This window comes from Sciurus vulgaris, assembly GCF_902686455.1.
Source record: "Sciurus vulgaris genome assembly, chromosome: 3".
Lineage (NCBI taxonomy): Eukaryota > Metazoa > Chordata > Mammalia > Rodentia > Sciuridae > Sciurus > Sciurus vulgaris.
The window spans coordinates 769249-789798 of NC_136463.1; the positions used below are offsets into that span (position 1 = coordinate 769249).

The 20550-nt window shown below is 49.2% G+C and overlaps 1 protein-coding gene and 1 pseudogene across 4 annotated transcripts in view; one reads left to right on the forward strand and one right to left on the reverse strand.

The window, feature by feature from the left end:
* Window positions 1-1537: 1537 nt before the first annotated feature.
* Window positions 1538-20550, forward strand: part of CSNK1D (casein kinase 1 delta) — a 29439-nt gene continuing 10426 nt past the window's right edge. For 2 of the 3 annotated variants that reach the window (XM_079131022.1, XM_079131021.1), the window contains exons 1-6: window positions 1539-1929; window positions 8807-8917; window positions 17361-17509; window positions 18040-18268; window positions 18815-18985; window positions 19729-19877. In XM_079131022.1, the coding sequence (XP_078987148.1) occupies window positions 1854-1929; window positions 8807-8917; window positions 17361-17509; window positions 18040-18268; window positions 18815-18985; window positions 19729-19877 (885 nt within the window). In that variant the 5' untranslated portion in view covers window positions 1539-1853. Of the gene's footprint in view, window positions 1930-8806; window positions 8918-17360; window positions 17510-18039; window positions 18269-18814; window positions 18986-19728; window positions 19878-20550 lie in introns of all 3 variants that reach the window. The other variant, XM_079131020.1, reaches the window with a different exon arrangement.
* On the reverse strand, window positions 8951-17354 carry LOC306656151 (large ribosomal subunit protein mL39-like; annotated as a pseudogene). Its single transcript has one exon. The product of its transcript is annotated as a large ribosomal subunit protein mL39-like (transcript).

Below are 20550 nucleotides of genomic sequence, written 5' to 3' on the forward strand. Positions count from 1 at the left end.
TCTACCTCTTGGTCGCTTGTGCAGTGCACGGTGGTCTACCTCTCCACACACAGTGATTCTTGGTCTCATGGCATAAACTCCTTTTCTTTTGGAGGGGTACCAGGGATTGAACTCAGGGACACTCGACCACTGAGCGACATCCCCAGCCCTGTTTTGTATTTTATTTAGAGACAGGGTCTCCCTGAGTTGCTTAGTGCCTTACTTTTGCTGAGGCTGGCTTTGAACTCTAGATCCTCCTGTCTCAGCCTCCCAAGCCACTGGGATCATAGGTGTGCCCACCACACCCGGTCATCATGGCATAAACCTTTTAAAAATCTTTTTTGAAGTTGTTAGTGGACCTTTATTTTACTTATTTATTTATGTGCAGTGCTGAGCATTGAACCTGGTGCCCCACACATGCTAGGCAAGTGCTCTACCACTGAGTCACAGCCCCAGCCATGGCATGAACTCTTGATGTTTTAAGTCTCTGGGTCTGGGGCTGTCTTAACTGCCACATGCCAAGCTTGGACTGACTGCACAGTCTGTGACTATCTCTCATTTCAGAGTGACAAGTGCTTAAGTTGTGAACTGCTGGCAGTTCTGGGCTATGGATGCAGAGGAGCCTCAATCCACAAACAGGTGGAGAGCCCAGGCCAGTGAGCCCTGGGCAGGCACTTGCTGGGCTGCTGTGCTCAGCTGCTTTCTTGTCCACAAGCTCAACATTGTGATCCCAGGTGGCACAGAGTTCTATGCCAAATGTTCAAACACAGAAATCAGGTTGCCCAATGGTCAGGCTGTTCATGGCCCTTTGGTTTTTGCTGGGGTGTGGACAGAGAAACATGACTGGAGAGGCTGTGCCTGCAAGTTCTGTGTGGGGATTCTCTGAAGGATTCCTCCCAGTTTGAAGCCAGTTGTCAACCTGAACTTCCACATCCGTGTTTCCTTTTGCCAGAAGAATATTCACATTCAAAAAGGTCAGATAAAAATGTTGACTTAGTGTCCAAGTTGATGGCACTGAGGAGGAGACAGGTATCAGGGCCTCAACCCTCTGCACCCTTGGTGGCTTCACCCATCCATCGTCTCTTAATGACCACTTTCGAGGTCCCCAGAGCTGGATCAGGAGGCCAGCTCTTCCTCCGCCTTCACCTGGTATGAGAATGGGGTAGGCAGCCAAAGACTGCAGGTATTGACATCCTGTGGCGCCCAAAGTCTGGGAAGTGGCAGCTCCGTCAGGGTATACTGCACACTTATGACCCCTGATCCAGGGCTGGGACCCTCTGTCTTCCCGCAAAGGGCACCGCTCGACGCCTTGCCCAGGTCTGTCGAGAGGACCAGCCGGCTTCCCACAACACTGCAAACCAGAAGCCTGCGCGAAACCCACGTGCAGCCCACTTGCGGGAAGGCCAAGACCAGCGGCAAAGATGCATGTCCCCGGCCCCCGAGCCCAGAGCGGACCGTCTGCGCAGGCGCCCCGCCGCGACCGGAGCGCCCCGCCCCGCCCCCACGCCCCGCCCCTCCGGCGCGGCCCCGCCCCTCCGGGTTGCTAGGGGAAGTGACGTCACAGCGCGATGGCGGCGGCTCCTTTAGGCAGCTGAAGGGGGACTTAGGCCCGGAAGATCCGAGTCCATCCGCGGCGGGGAGAAGGCAAGCGGGGCCGGCAGGGGCCGGAGCAGCGGCGGCGGCGCTCGGACTGTCCCATCCGCCCCGTATTGAGGCGCTGGGAGCGGCGGGGCGGTCGGAAAGCGATGGTGAAAGCGGGGCCGTGAGGGGGGCGGAGCCGGACCGGACCCGCAGTAGCGGCAGCAGCGGCGCCGCCTCCCGGAGCGCAGACCCAGGAAGCGGCCGGGCGGGCAGGAGCAAACCGTACCGCCGCCATGGAGCTGAGGGTCGGGAACAGGTACCGGCTGGGCCGCAAGATCGGCAGCGGCTCCTTCGGAGACATCTATCTCGGTGAGGCCCGGTCGAGCGGGTGGGAGGGTGCGGGGCCGCGGGCGCGGTCGCGGGAGGCCCGGTCTGCGCCCAACGGCCGCGGGCCGAGCGGGCCGGACTGAGGGGCTGCGGTAGCGGGCCTGGGGGTTGAGTCTGCGGGGGAGAGGCCGGGGTCTGGGGGCACTGGGCCTGGGGGGGCTGAGTCTGCAGGGCAGAGGCAGGGGCCTGGCTCATCGGGCCCGGGGCCGGGGCCGGGGCTGGCTGGGCCCTGGAGAGGGCCAGGGGCCTGGGGTCATTGGGACCGGGACTGGGATTGGGACCGGGACTGCACCTGCGGGGCCGGTGGGACCCAGAGTGGCGAGGGGCTGCGGCTCGGGCCTGGGGCTGGGTCTGGTTGGGTCCGGGAGAGAGGCAGGGGCCTGGGGGCATCGGGCCGGGGGCTTGGGCCGCTGGGTCAGTGGGCCTGGGTTTGGTGCTGCCCGGGCCGGGTGGAGGCAGGGGCCTGGGGGTGGGGCCCAGAGCGGCAGGGCTGGACTGCCGGGCGGGGCGTCGGCTCCCTGCCCCCATCTAAGGTCACAGCAGTAAACAAAGGCCACGCTCGGCTCCGCAGCGGGTCTTGCTCTGTCTCCACCCACTCACTTGCATGCTGACCCTGTGTCTTGCACACGTGTGTGGGGGGGAATGTCAAAACAACCCAAGTGCACTGTGGAGGTGGAAAGTGGCCCAGTCTGAAATGGGGAAGTGCTGGGCTGGTTCCGAAGGCTCCTGGTTGCTGACTGATCTTGCCTTTTCCAAAAGTGGCAGCTTCAGGTAACTAACCCGCTGGAGGAGCCCATAATCCTCCAGGATACCAATACCTTAGTCATAAACGGACTGAAAATGTTCCCCTTGAGCTCGGACCGTGACTGGCCCTGGTCTCTGTTCAGAGCCTCTCTGCCTTGGAGTGGTCATTGAGTACATGAGAAGCATCCAAGTTGCATACTTAATACCTGGAAATAAAAAATAATTAAATTTAGGTGATTGCAGACAAAGATAAATGTTATAATGTTGGCAAAATTTGGAGGCAGGGGAAGTGGTAAGAAAGTTCTCATGAGTTGTTCTTTTGACTATTAAAAGTTCTCAAGGTAGACTTTGAAAAACACGGGGTGGGAATGTCCTGGATGGTGTTAGTGAAAGAATACATGTGTATACATGTGTAATGAAAGATTGGCTTAAAGCTTCTAGTTGAGAATTTGAAAAATTTAACTTTTCTAAACTTCCAACAAAATTCCATTGACAATCTTAGTGAAATTGTATTGTGCACAAATTCTTCCAAACCCCTGAACCTAAGAATGTGCTGCCTAAGAGTGGTGTTTGCAGAGGACTGCTGCCTAGATTTGGGGTAAAGATCTTTTGTTGAGCAGCCCAGTCTGGGTGTGTTTGGCTGGCACAACCTGTCAGGGATGGTCAGGAGTCAGCAGTGCCTTGGGCCTTGCCTTTCAGATTATCCCAAGTTGGAGTGCTTCTCACCCCCATCCTTCCCAGGACCTTGAGGACTGACAGTGTTAGGATGAACTGACCCTATCTAGTAGCTCATAACTAGTGTGGGTTCCCAGTTAGTCTAGGTAACTCCATCACACGCCATGTTGATGATTTTGAACTTGTACTTCTGCTGTAATGACCTGCTGAGAGAAGTATGCTGTAAAGACATTTGGGTTTCACTATTTAAATATTTATAACTAAGTAGTCGGTCAGATGCCTTCTCGGCAGTGTTTTGGGAGTAAAAGTGCTGGGTAAATGGAAGCTGTTTGGCTTATTTATAGAAGTATGGATTTTGGCACAAGTTTTAACTCAAGAATGTAGGAGCTGTACTGAAAAGTCTATCCATTAGGCACACTTTTGCAGGCATTAAAAAGTAGGTATTTTGAAATGTTTTGCTCTCTGAGACCTTGCCAAATAACTTTGGCTTTCCAAAGATCAACTCTGACAATTCAGTTGTGGTTTGGTTGCCATGTGTTATTCAGAGGTGTAAGTGTGTCTCTTGGTGCAGACTTGGTGGGGGTTCTGCTTGTTCAGTGTTGCATCCTTTGGGCACCTTATATTGGGCACAGTTGACCAGGTGGACCAACCTCTTCAGAGGGATTGGTTCTGTCTGCCGTGTGTGTTCTAAGAGGAACTGTTCTGCCATCAGGGTATACTTCCACTTACTTGCATGGGGTTGGGCACCATTGTTCTCTCCAATGGCATTGGCTCTTAGCCTACATTGCTCTCCTTTCAAGCACCCCACTGAAGAACTGAAAGATAAAATTATCATACTAACATGAATAAGACAGGCCGGAAAGATGGGTCCATGGAAGGGGCAGAGTCTGAAGACCATGGGATGGGTTGACTAATCTATGCTATAGTTTTGTGCCATTTGTCTGCAGCCAGTCAGATGTGAGGAATTGGGTCTCAACTTAAAGTCTATGTCATGAATTCTAGTGTGGGTATAAATGAAATCTTTCCTACCTGTTGCCACTTTGGTTGTTTGTCAGAAGGCACTTCACTCCTCCAGTGGGGCTCATCTTTGATCTTTGGATTTCCACGCAGGACTTTCTGTACTTCAAGGTATTTGAGACTGGGAGGAAGAGGAGGCTATCCTTGAATTTCTGGCAGTGCCCCTAGTTGGCCTATCTCCTCTGGCAGCCTGCTGTGCAGTAGCCAGGAGAAAGGGCTATAGTGGGGTGCCCCACCATACTGTACACATCTTTCCCCAAATTGTCCCTTCAGAGAGGGGCAGCATGTAGAGCTGTTCCTAGAATGTCCACGCTAAAGAAAGTATGCGTACTGGACCTGAGCTACTGTGGGACTCAGAAAATCCAGTCTCCTCCCTCAGTCCAAGCCAGCCAAATGCAGAAGACTTTTTTGGGGGCAGACAGGAAAAACAACACAGCCCGCACACCTGTAGAGAGCATACCTGGGCAGGACGTTGTATGTTGGTATTGCAGGCAGGTCTAGGGCAGCCTCAGCCCATTGTCCTCCCCAGTGTCAGCCCTCACTGGAGGTGACATTTTTTTTGATGCAGTGGAAACCAGAAATCCTTTCATTTTGGATGGCAGTGTGCCTTATAGAAAAATGGAGCCCATACTCTTGTTGTGGACTATGTGTTCCCAGTCCAGTGTGATGGTATCAGAGAAGAAGAGCCTGTGGCATGGGCCAGGCTGAAGGCCAGTTTGTCTGATGGTGTCATGGTAAGTGGAGCACCACTGTGTTGCCATTGTGAACAGAGTGCCTGCAAGGTACCAATGTCTGGGTTTAGCCTTTGTCATTTGTTTTCTAGAAGCAAGTGGTACGGTCGAGGACCCAGCTAGAAGAATGAAGTTTCTTCTTGACTACTATTGGCTTGTGTTTCACTGTTACTCCTTCAGTTTCTCGGAGTCTCCATCTGTCCATCACTTACCTGGATAGACTGCATCAGATTATATGATGTTCCATATTTTGGGAACTAAACTTTAGTAACCTGTTCATCTCTGGTTTTCCCCTCAGTACCTTGGTATCTCTGGAGAGGTACTATGTCCCCACTGCTGGCTGACCATGAAAACGTAGCGGTCACTGCCTCTCACTGGGACTCCATTCACCTTGGAATTGTGTATTACATGAACATTTCAGTGAGGAATCATACTGTTCCATGTCACCTTGCCATAGTTTTCCCTGAGAGATGACTTTGCCCTGTTTTTCCAGGGTGACTCCCTGTTTTCTGTTGACGACCCTAGATGGGAATAGCCAGGCTGGTAATTCAGAGTTCCCTTCTTGTTCCAGGACAGGGTCATGTTTCATGTAATTCACTACCTTTATTATCTGCTCAACTCAAAGAACATGATTTTGTGTTCTTGGAATTAGCATTATCCTATGTCTAAACCCAGACCAACATTTATGCCTAGTGGGAGAGCTCTGTCTTAACAGAAGAGCAGAATAGTTGAGCTGCAAAAAAAAATTGAGGTGGTTTGAGTGATAAATGTTCTTAAATAGACAACCTGAATAAACATCTGCTTGTCTCTGGGTTTTGTCTTGTTCTGAATCATAGCCCTTAAATACTTGTGTTCCTTCTTATAGTATTTCTTCGATTTGTTATAAAGGACCAGGATTTATAATTTCTAGTCTGTTGCTGACCACAACTTTTATAAAATAAGGTAGACATGATGCAGCAATGCCAAGTGGCTGTCAGCTTATCAGTGCTTCCTTATCCCATATTTGTCTCTTCAAGGTCCAGTGGCAGTGTGGGGTAGCATTGCTAGTGGGGCATGGGGATGCTGCCAGCCAGGGTGGGGCAGGGCTTCTTGGCTGCAGGCTAGTGGGTTTTCATTGGGACCTGCAGGGTGCACAGAAGCTGCCTGCCTGGCCTTTCATCTTGGTAGATAATGAAATCCATGGAGGAAACCCTGGAGGGTGTAAGGGTGTACTGCCTTCAAACATTTGTCTTTTTTTGTTTTTTTTTGCTTTTTGTTTTTTTTGTACCAGGGATTGAACTCAGGAGTGCTTAACCACTGAGCTGTGTCCCTGGCCCTTGTTATTTTGACACAGGGTCTTGCTAAGTTGCTTGGGGCCTCAGCCTCTTGAGCCACCATTTCTCTCCAGTTGGTTGACTGACTCTGTTTGCCAGTATAGCACATGCCCTTGGCTGCATTATAGGGTGTAATTCAGGTTGTGTTTCAGAGTTGCCAGTGGTCATTCGTTCCCACAGCTGTCAGTATTGTAGCAGTGACTGTTAGACAAAGCTTTATCAGCTGCAGAGTGAAGCTAGAGTTAGCCTCCTCCTTCCTGAAGATCCTAGTCCTAGGCTTATTGGCCCTGGACTGTCCTGTCAGTGTGGACCTGCCAGCTGGCAAGGGTTGTAGTGTTGTCCCCTAGAGCTGGGCTGCTTTGGGGTGCAGGGAGTCGCTGATGTAACTGGTGAGATGAGTCACCACTCCTCCTGGATGGTGAGTTCAGCTCAGAGTCCAGGTCCTTAGAGGTACTCAGAGGTCATTTTTCATCCGCATGGTACGTTCTAGATGAAGTCATTTCTTTTGCAATTAGATTGTCCCAACTGTGGGCAGAAAAAAAATGAACTGTGTTACCATCTTGTGATTGCTCCCAAAGTGGTATGTGAAGTTGTTAAATCTGGAGTGGTCACTGGCAGTGATCAGATCCTGTAGCATTCTCTAGGGACTTTGGCAGGCTTACTGGGAGTGGTGTGTCTTGTGCAGACCTCTGAGCCACCAGAGCAACTGATTCTTGAGTGTTCACTGGACAGTGTGGATGACAGCAGTCATGTTGTCCTGATACTTGTTGGCCTTCCTCTTCTCTTCATCTGGAACTCAAGTGCTGTGTAACTGTAAGCCCCTTCATCTCCTCAGCTCCCTGTGAAACAGACTACAGACTTCTCCCACCTCATCACAGCTGAGAAAAGAAACTGAGTCGCTGAGGGCTGGCCAGATTGCTCTGTCTCCACTGCAGTCTGTCTAGCACAGCCTCCGCAGGAGGTCTCCCAGGAGTCTCAGCCTGTGGGAGCCCTGTTAATTCCTTTACAAATGACCACATCCCTGGGCAGAATGGAAGTGTTTTGTCCTTTTGTCATTGGGTGAGTGGTAGTATTGTGGATGGAACCCAGGGGAGCTCTACCACTGAACAACATTCCCAACCCTTTTTAGTTTATGTGAGTTAGGGTCTTGCTAAATTGTCCAGGCTGACCTCAGTCGTATGTCCCTCCTGCTGCAGCTTCCTGAGTAGCTAGCACTTTCTACTTAGAGGGACCCTATGACAGGAGAGGAGGGCCAGGTATGCTGTTGGAGAGACCTCGTTTCTGTTCTCAGAGCCCTTGGCTACATTGTGTGATGAACAGGGAAGGTACCAGGTAGGGCTTCAGGTCACACATGGACTCAGGAGAACTCTGTGAGCCTGGAGGAAAGGTGGTTGCCAGCTCTTGAGGCCCTTGTTGAGAAAAGCAGAGGTGTGACATCTCTACATTAAAAACTCCAAACTGGGCTGGGGTTGTGGCTCAGTGGTGGAGTGCTTACCTAGCATGTGTGAGGCACTGGGTTTGATTCTCAGCACTATATATAAATAAATAATAAAAAATATTTTTAATTGTCCATCAACAACTAAAAATTTTTTTTGTGTGTGTGGTGCTGGGGATTGAACCAGGGCCTTGTGTATGTGAGGTATGCACTCTATCAAGTAAGCTAAATCCCCAGCCCTTTAAAAAAATAATAAAAATAAAAACTCCAAACTCATAGAGTAGTTCATCACAGTATATTAGTCACAAACTAACAGAAGGTGTGTGTTGCATTGGTGGTACCAGTGGAGCCCTAGGAAAAGTCCTTTCTTCAATCTAGTATCCCCAGGAAGGGAGTGGGGCATCCCTTGGCTTAACTGAGGGTTTCCAGCTAGAAATGGCTTCTGCAGCTATGTGGGCATTGGTTCTGCTTGAGAACTGCCTAACTGCTGAGGGCTGTGTTAGGTGGATGCTGTGCCCATCTGGACTGAGGCTGTGGAGGTCTGGCATTTAAACCCCACCCTCCTCCTAGAGGGAGACTCCAGCCCACTCCCAAAGGCCATCAAGGCAGCATGGAGAAACACCATGGCACGCCCCCATGGTGCCCAGGGCAGGTGAGTGCAGGGGTCAGTGGACTGAGCTGATCAGAAGGTGCAGATCAGAAAGGAAGACTCTGGAATGGGTGCAGATGTAAGCAGGTGATAGAATACCAAATGAACTTTTCTGTACATTTCAGGTAATTGTCTGTCATCAACCACTGATACCATCTTAGAAAATAGAGAGCATCCATCATTTGGTTTATCTCAGAAACTTCAAATACTGCCAGCATTTCTGCAGCATTTCTGTGATGTTGGGTCATGTCGTGGACATTAGATGATTAACGTGTGGTTTTCTTTCTTTTTCAAGGTACGGATATTGCTGCAGGAGAAGAGGTTGCCATCAAGCTTGAATGTGTCAAAACCAAACACCCTCAGCTCCACATTGAGAGCAAAATCTACAAAATGATGCAAGGAGGAGGTATGTCCTTTACCTGTTAAAGGAAGAAACCAAAGCTTTATCCAGTAAGGGAGAGGATATATCTCAAGCCAGTCTCTTATTTATTTTGGGAAAGTAGGAGGAGATGTCCGTCCACACCCTTGACCAAGTTGTTTAGGGCTTCTTTCTTAAAAGAGACTGGCTCAGCTGCAGAAGATCTCACTCAAGAAAATGAAATAGTCTTGCTCTTCTGCTTACACACCACCTTCCTTAGCTTCCCACTAGGTTACTCTATCTTTGAAATGTAGGATTTGCATGAATTTTAAAATGCATGGTCTGTTGATGGTGGCAAGTGTCACCAGTGATATTGCATATGATGCTGGGACCTCTGGTGGGCCACACCCTATGCTTACAGCTTTGGGGAGGCCCTTCAGACCATCCAGCTCCAGTTTCCTCTTGAATAAAATAAAGGTTTTCAACTCGGCTACTTCTGTGACGCCTTTCAAGTCAGTCCCTGATCCAGTTCTGTGAGACCTTGCCCCAAGGCCTTGGGGTACCTGCATCCAGCTGGTGCACAAGATCTGGGACCAGAGAGCACACATCTTGATCTCAGTCTTACTTTCAGAGTGCTCTGGACTGTAGACTGGGTCTAGTGGAGCAGGGTTTTCATCTGGGGAACTGAAAGCATGAAGCACAGCAGCACTGTGGAGGGTGCGCTCACCAACGTGGCTTCCTGTGGTCCATCTCACCTGCGTGTGGAGCAGGGTCATATCCAAGGGATGGCTGTGCTTCAGCTAGAGCTGCCTGCAGTACGGTTGTAGTTGGAGTGTAGAGGGGAGCCCCCACATTCATCCACATTGCCTTCATTGACCAAAAGGGCCAGCGGGAGAAGTCGGGTACTGAGGGCATCTTTGAGGCTTGAGGTCTTCCCTCCACAAAAGCAGTTTAATCTGTGAACTGGCATTTCTGTAACAAAGTGTCTGTGGTAGCAGACACATCCCAAAACAGCATACCTATTTCTGTGGTCCACCTTGGGCTTTATGTGACCAGAGGAGGCCATAGGGATGACAACTCTCTGGTGTCATCCCTCCCACAGTGTTGTCCCAAGGAGAGGTCAGCAGAAACCCAGTCCTGAGGGCCTTCTGTAGAGGATCAGCCTCTCAGGGGCATAGAGGTTATGTGTAGCTTTGAGGTTGTGACGAGTTGGGTAGAACAAGATGACACTGGGTTTGGGCTTTGGTGGGGGTTACATAAAACCCACAAGCCTAAAAAAAGCATTAAGGATTGATTCTCCATGAGAACATGCAAACTGGGGAGCCTGTGAGGGGAGCGGGAAGAACAGTATGAGCCCAGGATGGGCGCTGGTGCAGGCAGACGTCTAGTGACGGCCAGAGAGGAGCGTGTTCCACTCAGAGCAGGTCTAACCCAGCACCACTCTGATGCTATGCATGCTCTTCTCTGCCACTGTCCACAGACATGCCAGCTGCCCCTGGTGGGCGTCATCACCTCCTGCTTTGAGTCTCTAACATAGAGTGGGAGGAGTCACTTACTCCCTTGTTTTTGCCCACATCACTTCCAGGATTCTGGAGTCAGGCATGATTCCAGAAGCATCTTTGATTACCATTCCCCAGACGTGGGTCAGATTTTACTCTTGGATAAAACAAGGGTGTTGAACCCTGGTTGCATGCTTGGGAGATACCTTGAAGGTTTGTTTTAAAAAACTGTAATGTTGCAGCTGGGCATAGTGGTGCACATCGTGTAATCCCAGTTACTTGGGAGACTGAAGCAGGAGGATCACAAGTGGAGGCCAGCCCGGCCTACTTAGTAAGATTCTGTCTTAAAAGGGGCTGAGGGTGCAACTCCATGGTAGAGCACTTGCCTGGCATGCATGAACCCGGGTTCTAGCACCACAAAAGGGGAAGCAGAGTACATCATCTGGCAGTTCCTGTTGGGCAGATTCTAGCCAGGACCACACCAGGGTCAGCAGGTACAGGATGAAGGTGCCTGTTCTGCCTGTTCTGCATTGTGTTTCACTGCGCTCCCGCCTCTTGCGGCATGTCCTCTGTGCAGGTGGGTGCGGATTGTTCTTCAGAAAGAGACAGTGAGCACCTCTGATGGTGCTTGTTCGGATCTTGCGTGATGTGGGTCGTCCCAGGATGTTCCAGAAGACGAAGCTCAGGGCTAAGTGGCTGTGGTCCATACTCTGACTTACAGCACAGGCTTCCCCTGGGAAACTTGTAAAGGCTGGGGGTGCCATGGTGCCTGACCAGAGAGCTACTGCCCCCCGGTGGTCACAGCTGCTTCAGGGGACATGCTGTCCTCACTGTCATAGTGCTCCTATGAAGGAGGTACCATGTCTTCAACGTCATGCTCCAGGTGAAATACAGGAGGCTCCCTGGTGTTCCAGGGACACAGGCAGGAACTTGAGTTCAGGAGTTGAAGGCCAGCCTGGCCTATTTAGTGAGATTCTGTTTTTAAAAAGACTGAGGATGCAGCTCAGTGGTAGAGCGCTTGCCTGGCACGCACGAAACCTGGGTTCCTGCAGCACTGAGCCTCATGATGTGCCGAGGGACTTCATCTGTCCACAGTCTGGTTGGGACAGTAGGCTGAAAATGTGGTGGTGCATGCCTGTAATCTCAGTGGCTCAGGAGGCTGAGGCAGGAGGATCACAAGTTCAAGGCCAACCTCAGCAACTAAGCAAGGACCTAGTGAAACCTTATCTCAAATTTTTAAAAGTGCTGGGGATGTGGTTCAGTGGTAACCACACCCTGGGTTAAATCTCCAGTGCCAAAAAAATAAGTAAATAAAAATTAAAAAGGAAAGAAAACACCCAAAAAGAGCAGAAATAAATTAAAATGAGCTGTGTTGGTGAAAGACTGGGATTGACAGCTGGTGTTTATCAATACTAAGTTACTGCCAGATGAGACCTATAGACCGTAGTACCTGCTCTTTTCCAATCCTAACGTGCCCCAGAAGTAGCTTTAGAATACTCTTTGGTAACCCCCCAACCCAGAACATTTTGCTGGATTCTGGTCAAGGTGAAAGTGGCTGTGGTGGGGTCTGGGGCAGGGGTGCACACACTGTGATCCTTCTGTCACCAGGTGTCGAGAACTCAGCTGTGTAACATGAAAGATGTGGCACGTGTTAGAGTGGACGCCTGTGCCCCTCAACCCAACAGGGACTTGGACTCCCTGCTGGAGCATGGGCACCTGCCTGCAGCAGTCTGTCTCCATAGTCCCTTGCCCATTTGTGTTTCCAGGGTTCTGGGGTGTTTTTCCAATGTGGGGCATTGAATCCAGAGCCTAGTGCATGCTGGGCAAGTGCTCTGCCACTGAGTTGCACCCTGAGCCCTGTTCTTCTGTTTTTGTTTCTGTCATCCCACGAGAAATTAATGTTTTTTCAAAATCTAAATATCAATAGTGTCTGGAAACATTTGGCAGGGGTTTTGTGTGTTTAGATGGGGTCTTGTTGTTTTGTCCATTCTGGCCTTGAACTTGAGATTCTTTAGTTTCACCCTACTGATTATCTGGGATTACAGGCATGCACCAGTGTGCCCAGCTGCCATTTTTATTTTTAGTCATTCTAAGGCTGAATTGCTGAAAAATTCATGAAGAATTTTATTTGTATTAATGCCGAGTCCCCACATTAGTACATCTTAACACAAGTCATAATGGAAGGTATGTGTACCAGTATCTGACCCTGTCCCCTGTTTTCACCCCAGATATTTGTTTAGTTCTTAGACCCCATGAAGGGAAGCATCCATGTTTACAACTACAAGTGGCAGCAGCAGATAGCCTGTCTCCAGCTCATGGTGCTTGGGTCTCTGGTCTAACCTGCTGGCTTTAGTTGTTTCCACAGAAACACCAGAATCAGCACTTTTCAGGCACAGATCTGTTTTAGGTTCTGGATTTTGCTGGTATGAAATGCCTGGTTTCAGAGAGTCCCATTTATTAGCGTGACCAGAAAGTTCTTTGCCTTGCATCAGCAGGAATGTCCTCCTGAATGGTTTTGTGGCCATTCGTGCACTGGACTTCACCACCCGTTCGCTGACAGCTGAGAATGAAGCATGCCACAAGCTTCATCTCTTATGGCCGGGGATCCCTGAGAGCAGGAACCCCTTGTTGGTAACTGTATTTTATTCTGTCTCTAGTGCCACAGGTGTTAATACTGTTACCACTGTTAGTGCTGCCTTCATCCTGGAAGGAACTCAGTACCCAGAGGGATACAGTTTTGAATGTTGTGTATTACAGTTATATTTTGTAACTTTTTTTTTCTGTTACATTTTTATTGGGAACAACATAAATTGTTTTACCCTTTACAGAAATGAAAAGGTAAAGATGGACATCAATCTTAGGGAGGAAAAGTTATCTCTCCAAGCACATAAAAACATTATATTACAAACCTTTATTTTATTATACATATTTAATTTTTGGAGTTGTTAGGTAGACATACTTTTCTCTGTGGTTTAGTGATCTTCAGTTATAAGTTGCCAAGATCTTTCCAATACCTTATCCCATGTTGTAAAATGTGCTCTTAAATGAAAGGATAAAGAAAAAACCCTGGAATCTTCTTACAAGACTTGGCTGAGCGGGTTGAAGATTGTGACTGACACTTCATACTGGAAGCAAATACTTGTTCTTGGAATAAGAGGGCACTCGCTCACATTGATGAAGTCACCAATTCTATGTAGCTTTACTATTTCAGGGTTCTGAGATGCCTTCTCTTCTATAAAATCTAATTTGTACTTGTTGTGTTGAAACATTTCTAATGCTACTTTTGCATCAACTTCCAGAGTTTCAAATGGAAGATCTTTATAAATTAAAGCATGAGCATCTTTTGTGATGTAACGCAAGTTCTCTTTTGTTGGCATCCACTCATCTAGTCTTTTATCCAAAACTACATCATAACAGAAGTCTCCAGCAATTACAGGAACTTCTGGAGCTCTGGACCAAACTGACCAACTACTAGATGAATGCTCTCTCTATCACACAGCCATCATCATGGCACAAGAACACCAATAAGCCTTATTTACTTCTCTTGGATCATGATCTTTGAAAGTAAGAAATTTAATTTCACAGGGACTTGGTCAAAGTCTTATACATGTCCCAGGGCTGTCCGTCCACAAGAGCCAGAATGGACTTCCTGCAGTACCACTCACTCAAATGCATGACACAACTGTAAGGAGTTGAAATGTTTTTATTCATCACAAAGACAGTGCCGGGATCAGTTTTGCCAACATGTTTAACTTCAGTCTTCTCAGTTTGGGGAGTTAGTGATAACTGCCTCTTTTTTTCTTTATTAAAGAGATCATTCCACATTTCTGTCAGTTTGGTAGGTGACAACTGAGTTGTAGTGATGTTGCTGTAAATCTCCAGCCGGCCCTGCCGCCTGAGGTGGCTTGCCAAAGCCACGATCCCTAGCCCATTGCAGCTATTGCTTCCAGAGTCAGCTTTTGTGACTTTTTTTGACCTAATACATCCTGCAAACTGCTGTCATTCATAGACAATAAAATTTTCAACTTAGTGAATCCAGAAGGGATAAGTTTAGCTTAGTTAGCTTAAGAGCAAAATATGGTCATTTCGTTTTATTACACCAACAATAATCAATTACAGAACATAGTTTTTAAAATGCCAATAGCAAAAAAAAAAAATTTTTTTTTTAAAGATATCTAGAAAGGAACACTTGAGATGTCAGTTTTCTGAGTTGCTCTTAATTCAGTGAAATTTCAGTCAAAATCCAGCAGCTTTTCTTTCCTGGCAAGATGAGTCTAGAATTGAGGGAGAAGAGGGAAGGGCAAGATGAATCACAGTACTCCAAGTACTGCAGCTTGCTGTGGAGTGCTCTTGATTGGAGCTGTCTTGCTCTGGACATAGATGGGGCCTGGGAGCAGTGACACACCTGGCCCTTGCATGGTTCTCACTTGAGAGGAACCCAGACTGGAGAGGTGCCCAGCTCTGGAATGGGACCGGAGAGCTACGGTGAACCTGAAACAGCGCCAGAAGGAACAAGGTGCCCATACAGCAGGCGGGCCCCTGTCCAGGGATCTGTGAACAGGGTTGAAAGCTGCCTGGTCAGGCCTCACAGCAAGCAGTGGTGTTTCAAGGTCACTGCGTGTTCTCAGAATCTTGAGATTTTGTTAAGTGAACTGGAACGACAGAATCACTGCAGGCCACCCAGGTGGTACTAAGGAGGCCATCAAAGTGCTCTGACAGTAAACCAGCTGACGGGCGTCTTATATTGTGTCTCTGGTGTTTGGATGCTTGGTCACATACTTAGGTGATCATGGTGCTGCAGATTTTCAGAGTGTTGAATGAGTCAGCTTTTTGAATGACTTCAGTACAGGTTTACCCGTGGTCCCAGGTAGGTAGACTTACTCTTATTCTGTAAAGTCAGGTCTTACACTCTGTAGTTTGGAATTTTATATTCTTTTATCTTTCAGTTTTTATCAAACGGCCAATTTGATTCAAATAAAAGAAATGAGTGATGACGAGGGTGGGCTGTTGGTGACTGCTGTGCTCCCTGTGTGAGGGTGCAGACCCGACGCCTGGTGCTCTTCCTCTGCAGCCAAGGACTTCCCTTCACCACAGGTGGTGCAGGGCTGCTGGGGCTGCATGTTCCTGTTGTGGTCCTGTGCTATGGCTTCACAGATCTGGACTCTGTCCTCTTCCCTCCCGGGCTCTGGTTCCATCTGCGGCTTGGGGTTGCCCCGCAGCTCACTGAGGCTCTGGGTAGCTTCCTCTGGGCTTCAGTGCTCTCTGTGTGCTCAAGTTGGTGAGTCCGTGGCGTCCTGTTCCTTATTCCACCTCGTGTGCTTTCACTTCAGATGCCGTGGTTCTCGCCTGTAGGCATGAGATTTGGGTCTTTATATCTGTGTCTATGCCGTCAACTTCCTTGACAGTGACACCTCATTATAACTTAGATCTCATGTCATTCTCTGCGGATTCCAGCAACTGGGTTGGTTTCCAAGCTTGACCTCACTGGGTGACTTTCTGCCTTCTCACATGTCTGGTGGCCTTCGGATTCCATGCTCTGTGGGCTGTGCATTTTCACAATGCTCAGCTTCTTTCTCAGCTGTGTTCTGGAATGAAGTTCAGTTATATTGGTCTTTTTGATTCTTTTATGGCCACACTCAGGAACTGGGGTGCAGGGGGCAAGGGTATAGTGTCATCTGCCTGAGGCTGTCTGTTTCAGAAACTTTGTTCTGTGTTTTGTGTGGTGTTTGGGTTTTCCTTGGATATTGCAAGTGTGGGGATGATTGGGTTTCTGTTACTCCATCTCTGCTGGAAGTTCAATTTCTATACTTTCACAGGAAAATAATAGATTTTTTCCTGACTCTTGAGGTGAGAAAGAGAAAGGATTTCTCAAGATAAAGTACTGGACACATTACTCAAGGAAAAATCTAATGACTTTATTTTCCTTTGGCACTGGGAATTGAGCCCAGGGGTACTACTGAGCCACATCCCCAGCCTTTTTACTATGAGATGGGATCTTGCTGAGTTCCTGAGTTTGGCCTCAAATTTGGCAGTTCTTGTGCTTCCGCCTCCCAGGTTGCTGGGATCACAGCTATGTGTCACCACGCCCATCTTGAAGTGATTTCTGAGTGGGAGGATTTCCCTGTTGGTATCAAAGCTTACAATGAGGCTGAGTCTTGTTATGAAGGGGCCAAGAGGCCTGTGGCCTATTCATAGAGCAGTGGTCGGGACACGTGTGGGAGCTTGCAGGAGAGCGAGCAGAGAACCAGCCATGGCCCTGGGAGGTCCTGTGAGCAGCGTGCTAGTTCCTGTAGCACTTGGGTCCTGACCTGGAGGCGGCCGTGGTCGAGATCATGCTCTCAGCTTCTCTGTGCCTTCTGTAGCCAGGGGCTGTGCCAGGTGTGTCATGGAGTACTGATTGATGTTTTCAGATCTGTCCTCCCTTGTGTGGTCTTCTGAATTACTTGTTTCTGTTAGATTTATCTTGTCTTTATTTTCATTGAGTTGCTGTTAAAAACCTGGGTTGTTTGTGACTCCCTAAGAGTTTCCATTGCTTTTACTTTTCTCATCAACATTAGAGTAAAAGAATGTTCTTCTCTCCTACCCAGCCCACAGCAGCTCCCTTTCTCTTTTTTTTCTTGGTCTTGCACTGCAGAGCTCTCTGGTGCGGCCGTGGTCTCTAGCAGGCCCTGCTGGTCCCTTCTACACATCTGCTGTCTGGCCCCCCTGCCTTTTCTTTCCTGTGCTTCGCACTTCCTGCCCTTAGAGGCCAGCATTGTGAAGTCAGCATAGGTGCTATCTCATTTCCCTTCACTGCCTGCTCTAACCCTCCATAGAGTCTGTTCTATGTTGTTTTTCACATTTGTGGCTTAATCTCGGCTTCTGGTCCTTGAGGGCAGTTTCGTAGGGTCCTATGACCCCCTCAGCACTACCCTGAACCCCTGATATCTGTCAGTTGAGTAGAGTCATTGCTGTGGTCTGGGCTCAAGTGCTCTGTTTGTCTTCTCTTCCAGTGGGCATCCCTACTATCAGATGGTGTGGGGCTGAGGGGGACTACAACGTCATGGTGATGGAGCTGCTGGGACCCAGCCTGGAAGACCTCTTTAACTTCTGCTCCAGGAAGTTCAGTCTCAAAACTGTCCTGCTGCTCGCTGATCAAATGGTAAGCATTCCTTTCTCTGATGTGCCCAAACACTGTAGACACTTGGTAAACATTTGTTGGCCTGATGGATTAAGTTATTCTGCTGCTATTTCTCCATTATTAGACCTGTTAAACAGGAATTTGTTCAGCCTTCCTTGATTGGTTTGGAGAGAACTCCCTCCCCACAGCATTGCTGAGTATATGGTTGTATTGATGGACTTCCCAGGTTCTCTCGGGATCACACAGTTGATTCCCAGTAACTTGGTGTGGTTTCTGAGGGGATTCTTGTGTGTGGCCTGTGAAGAGTCCAGCTGGTGCACACCATTGTCTAGTGGAGTCTGCTGTCTGTCCACCCTGCAGAGCGAGGGAGAGGAGACATCCAGGCCTGGGGCAAGAGAGCTGAAGCTGCCCAGGGATGCAACTGCTCAGTTATGAGTCCACCTTCCTGATTGTTAGTTCACTCTGCTCTGACTGAGGAATAGAGAGCACATTCCATTTTTAAGGCTGATGCTCTGGGATGTCATCTCTCGCCATTGCTTCTCTACTTGTAGATTAGTCGTATCGAATACATTCATTCAAAGAACTTCATCCATCGAGATGTGAAGCCGGATAACTTCCTCATGGGCCTAGGGAAGAAGGGCAATCTGGTCTACATCATCGACTTTGGGCTGGCCAAGAAGTATCGGGACGCGAGGACCCACCAGCACATCCCGTACCGAGAGAACAAGAACCTCACTGGGACGGCGCGGTACGCCTCCATCAACACACACCTTGGAATCGGTGAGCCTTGGGCGTGGTGCCACCTTCCTTGGGTGCCTCTGGGCACGTCTGTCCCTCAGCTTTGGGAAGAGGCCAGCTTCTCAGGTGGCCTCAGGGTTGTGGACATGAACAGTGCTCAGAACCCAGAGGTCTGGAGGCTGTTGTCAAACCATTGTAGCAGACAGCTGGCCATTTTCCTGTTATTTTAAAATCTTGTGTGTGTGTGTGTGTGCTTTTTTTTTTTTTTTTTTTTTTTTTTTAATCTTTAATCTTTTTTGTGGTACTGGGATTTGGACCCAAGGGTGTTCTACCAGTGAGCTACACCCGCAGCCCTTCTCATTTTTGATTTTTGAAACGGGATCTTTCCAAGTTGCCAAATCTAGCCTCGAATTTGGGATTATGCTGCCTCGGCCTCCTGGATTGCTGAGATTAACAGATGTGTACCACCACACTTGGCTATTTTTCTGTTATTTTTTAAAATTCGTTTCCCTTGTCATGTTTGGTAATCTTTCGCTTTTGTATGTGCACACATGTACTGCCCTTCACACTTTCCCTTTCTCTTTCCAGAACAATCTCGAAGGGACGACCTGGAGTCTCTGGGGTACGTGCTGATGTACTTCAACCTGGGCTCTCTCCCCTGGCAGGGGCTGAAGGCCGCCACCAAGAGGCAGAAGTATGAGAGGATCAGTGAGAAGAAGATGTCCACTCCCATTGAAGTGCTGTGCAAAGGCTATCCCTGTGAGTCCCTTGCCACCTTCCCTGGCGGCAGCACGCGGCCTGCCCCTATGTTGGCTGGTACCTGTGCCACTGCAGAGCATCCGCCTACGTCTTCTATAGGGAGACTCACCTGCGAGAAGGCTGGCGAGAAAGGGGTGTTTCTGTGTGATAGTGACAGCCAGCCCTCTCCTGCTGCTGCGTTTCTGAGAGCCTTTCTGAGGCTCAGGAGAGGCAGGTCCCAGCCTTAGGAAACTGCATGTACACATAGGAAGGGGACAGACCCAGTGGTCATACTGTCCTTTAAACTGACCATGGTCAGCTGCCCCTGCCCTGCTTCAGCCTCCCAAGGCATAACCCAAGGAGTGCCCTCTGTGTTTTGTGGGACTGCCTCTGGGATAAATAACCTAGATAAAAACAGTTTTTGCTCTGTGATGGTGAATTTTTGTTCTCTTTTTTGGTGTTTTTGGGGGTGAGCTCAACCCCAGGGTCTCTTGTTCTGTTGAGAGAACAAGAAGCCAGTGGGGATGGTTGGTATATCTCCATTAGTGTACTTCTGAGCTCAGGGCTCACCAATTAATGGCCCTCGCCCCTAGCTCCATCCCCAGCCCTGTTGAGTCCCAGCAGCTCTTCCTTGACATGATGGTAATTCAGGTTTCACCTGCATGCCTCCAGGGTGAAGGCCAGGGTAGTGAACAGGGGTGTTAAGGACTCTCTTGGGTTGCAGTCAGCCTCTGTTGTTAGCCTTGAGTCTCCTTGTTTTACAGCTGAGTTTGCCACATACCTGAACTTTTGCCGCTCCTTGCGCTTTGATGACAAACCTGACTACTCCTACCTGAGGCAGCTCTTCAGAAATCTGTTCCATCGCCAGGGCTTCTCCTATGACTACGTGTTCGACTGGAACATGCTCAAGTTTGTAAGTGGCACCGCCCGCTCAGTCCTGTCAACCTTCAGGGCTGCACCTCCCAGTCTTGCTGTGTGGGGTTCAGGTTTCACAGGCTTTGGTCTCTGTGGATCTCTGCCTGCAGGCCTGTGGAGTCTGCTGGTGTGGGCAGGGGTGTACCCTGGAGTGGGCCCATGGTGCAGATCTTCTCATAGCGGAGCACAGGGCTGGAACCCAGGGTACTACCTGCCACTGAGCCACATCCCTAGCCTTTTTAGTTTTCATCTTGAGAACAGTTCTCCCTAAGTTGCCAGACTGGCCTTGAGCTCATGGTCCTCCTGCCTCAGCCTCCCAAGTCTCTGGATACAGGCATGCACCACCGCACTCACCTTACCATCACCAATGTCAGAGAGCTTGGGTTAGCCACCTGTGAGGATGTGGCCTGGTACCTACAGACACACTGCTGGGAAGCCTGGCAGTCTCTCCAGAGTGTACCTAGGATCCTTGGAGAGCAGGCAGGTGGGCAGCCTGGAGTTCAGTCTGGTTTGCCTCTGTAACAGGCTGTTTTGCCTTTGGTCTCCTCTGTTGTCCCAGTTGGCTCATCAGAAGTGTGTGAGAACCCATGGGTGCAGCAGAGAGGCCCAGGAGCCTCCAAGCAACCCTTCCTGGATTGGGAGTGTGAGTTTAATTCCTTAGCGTTTAGACA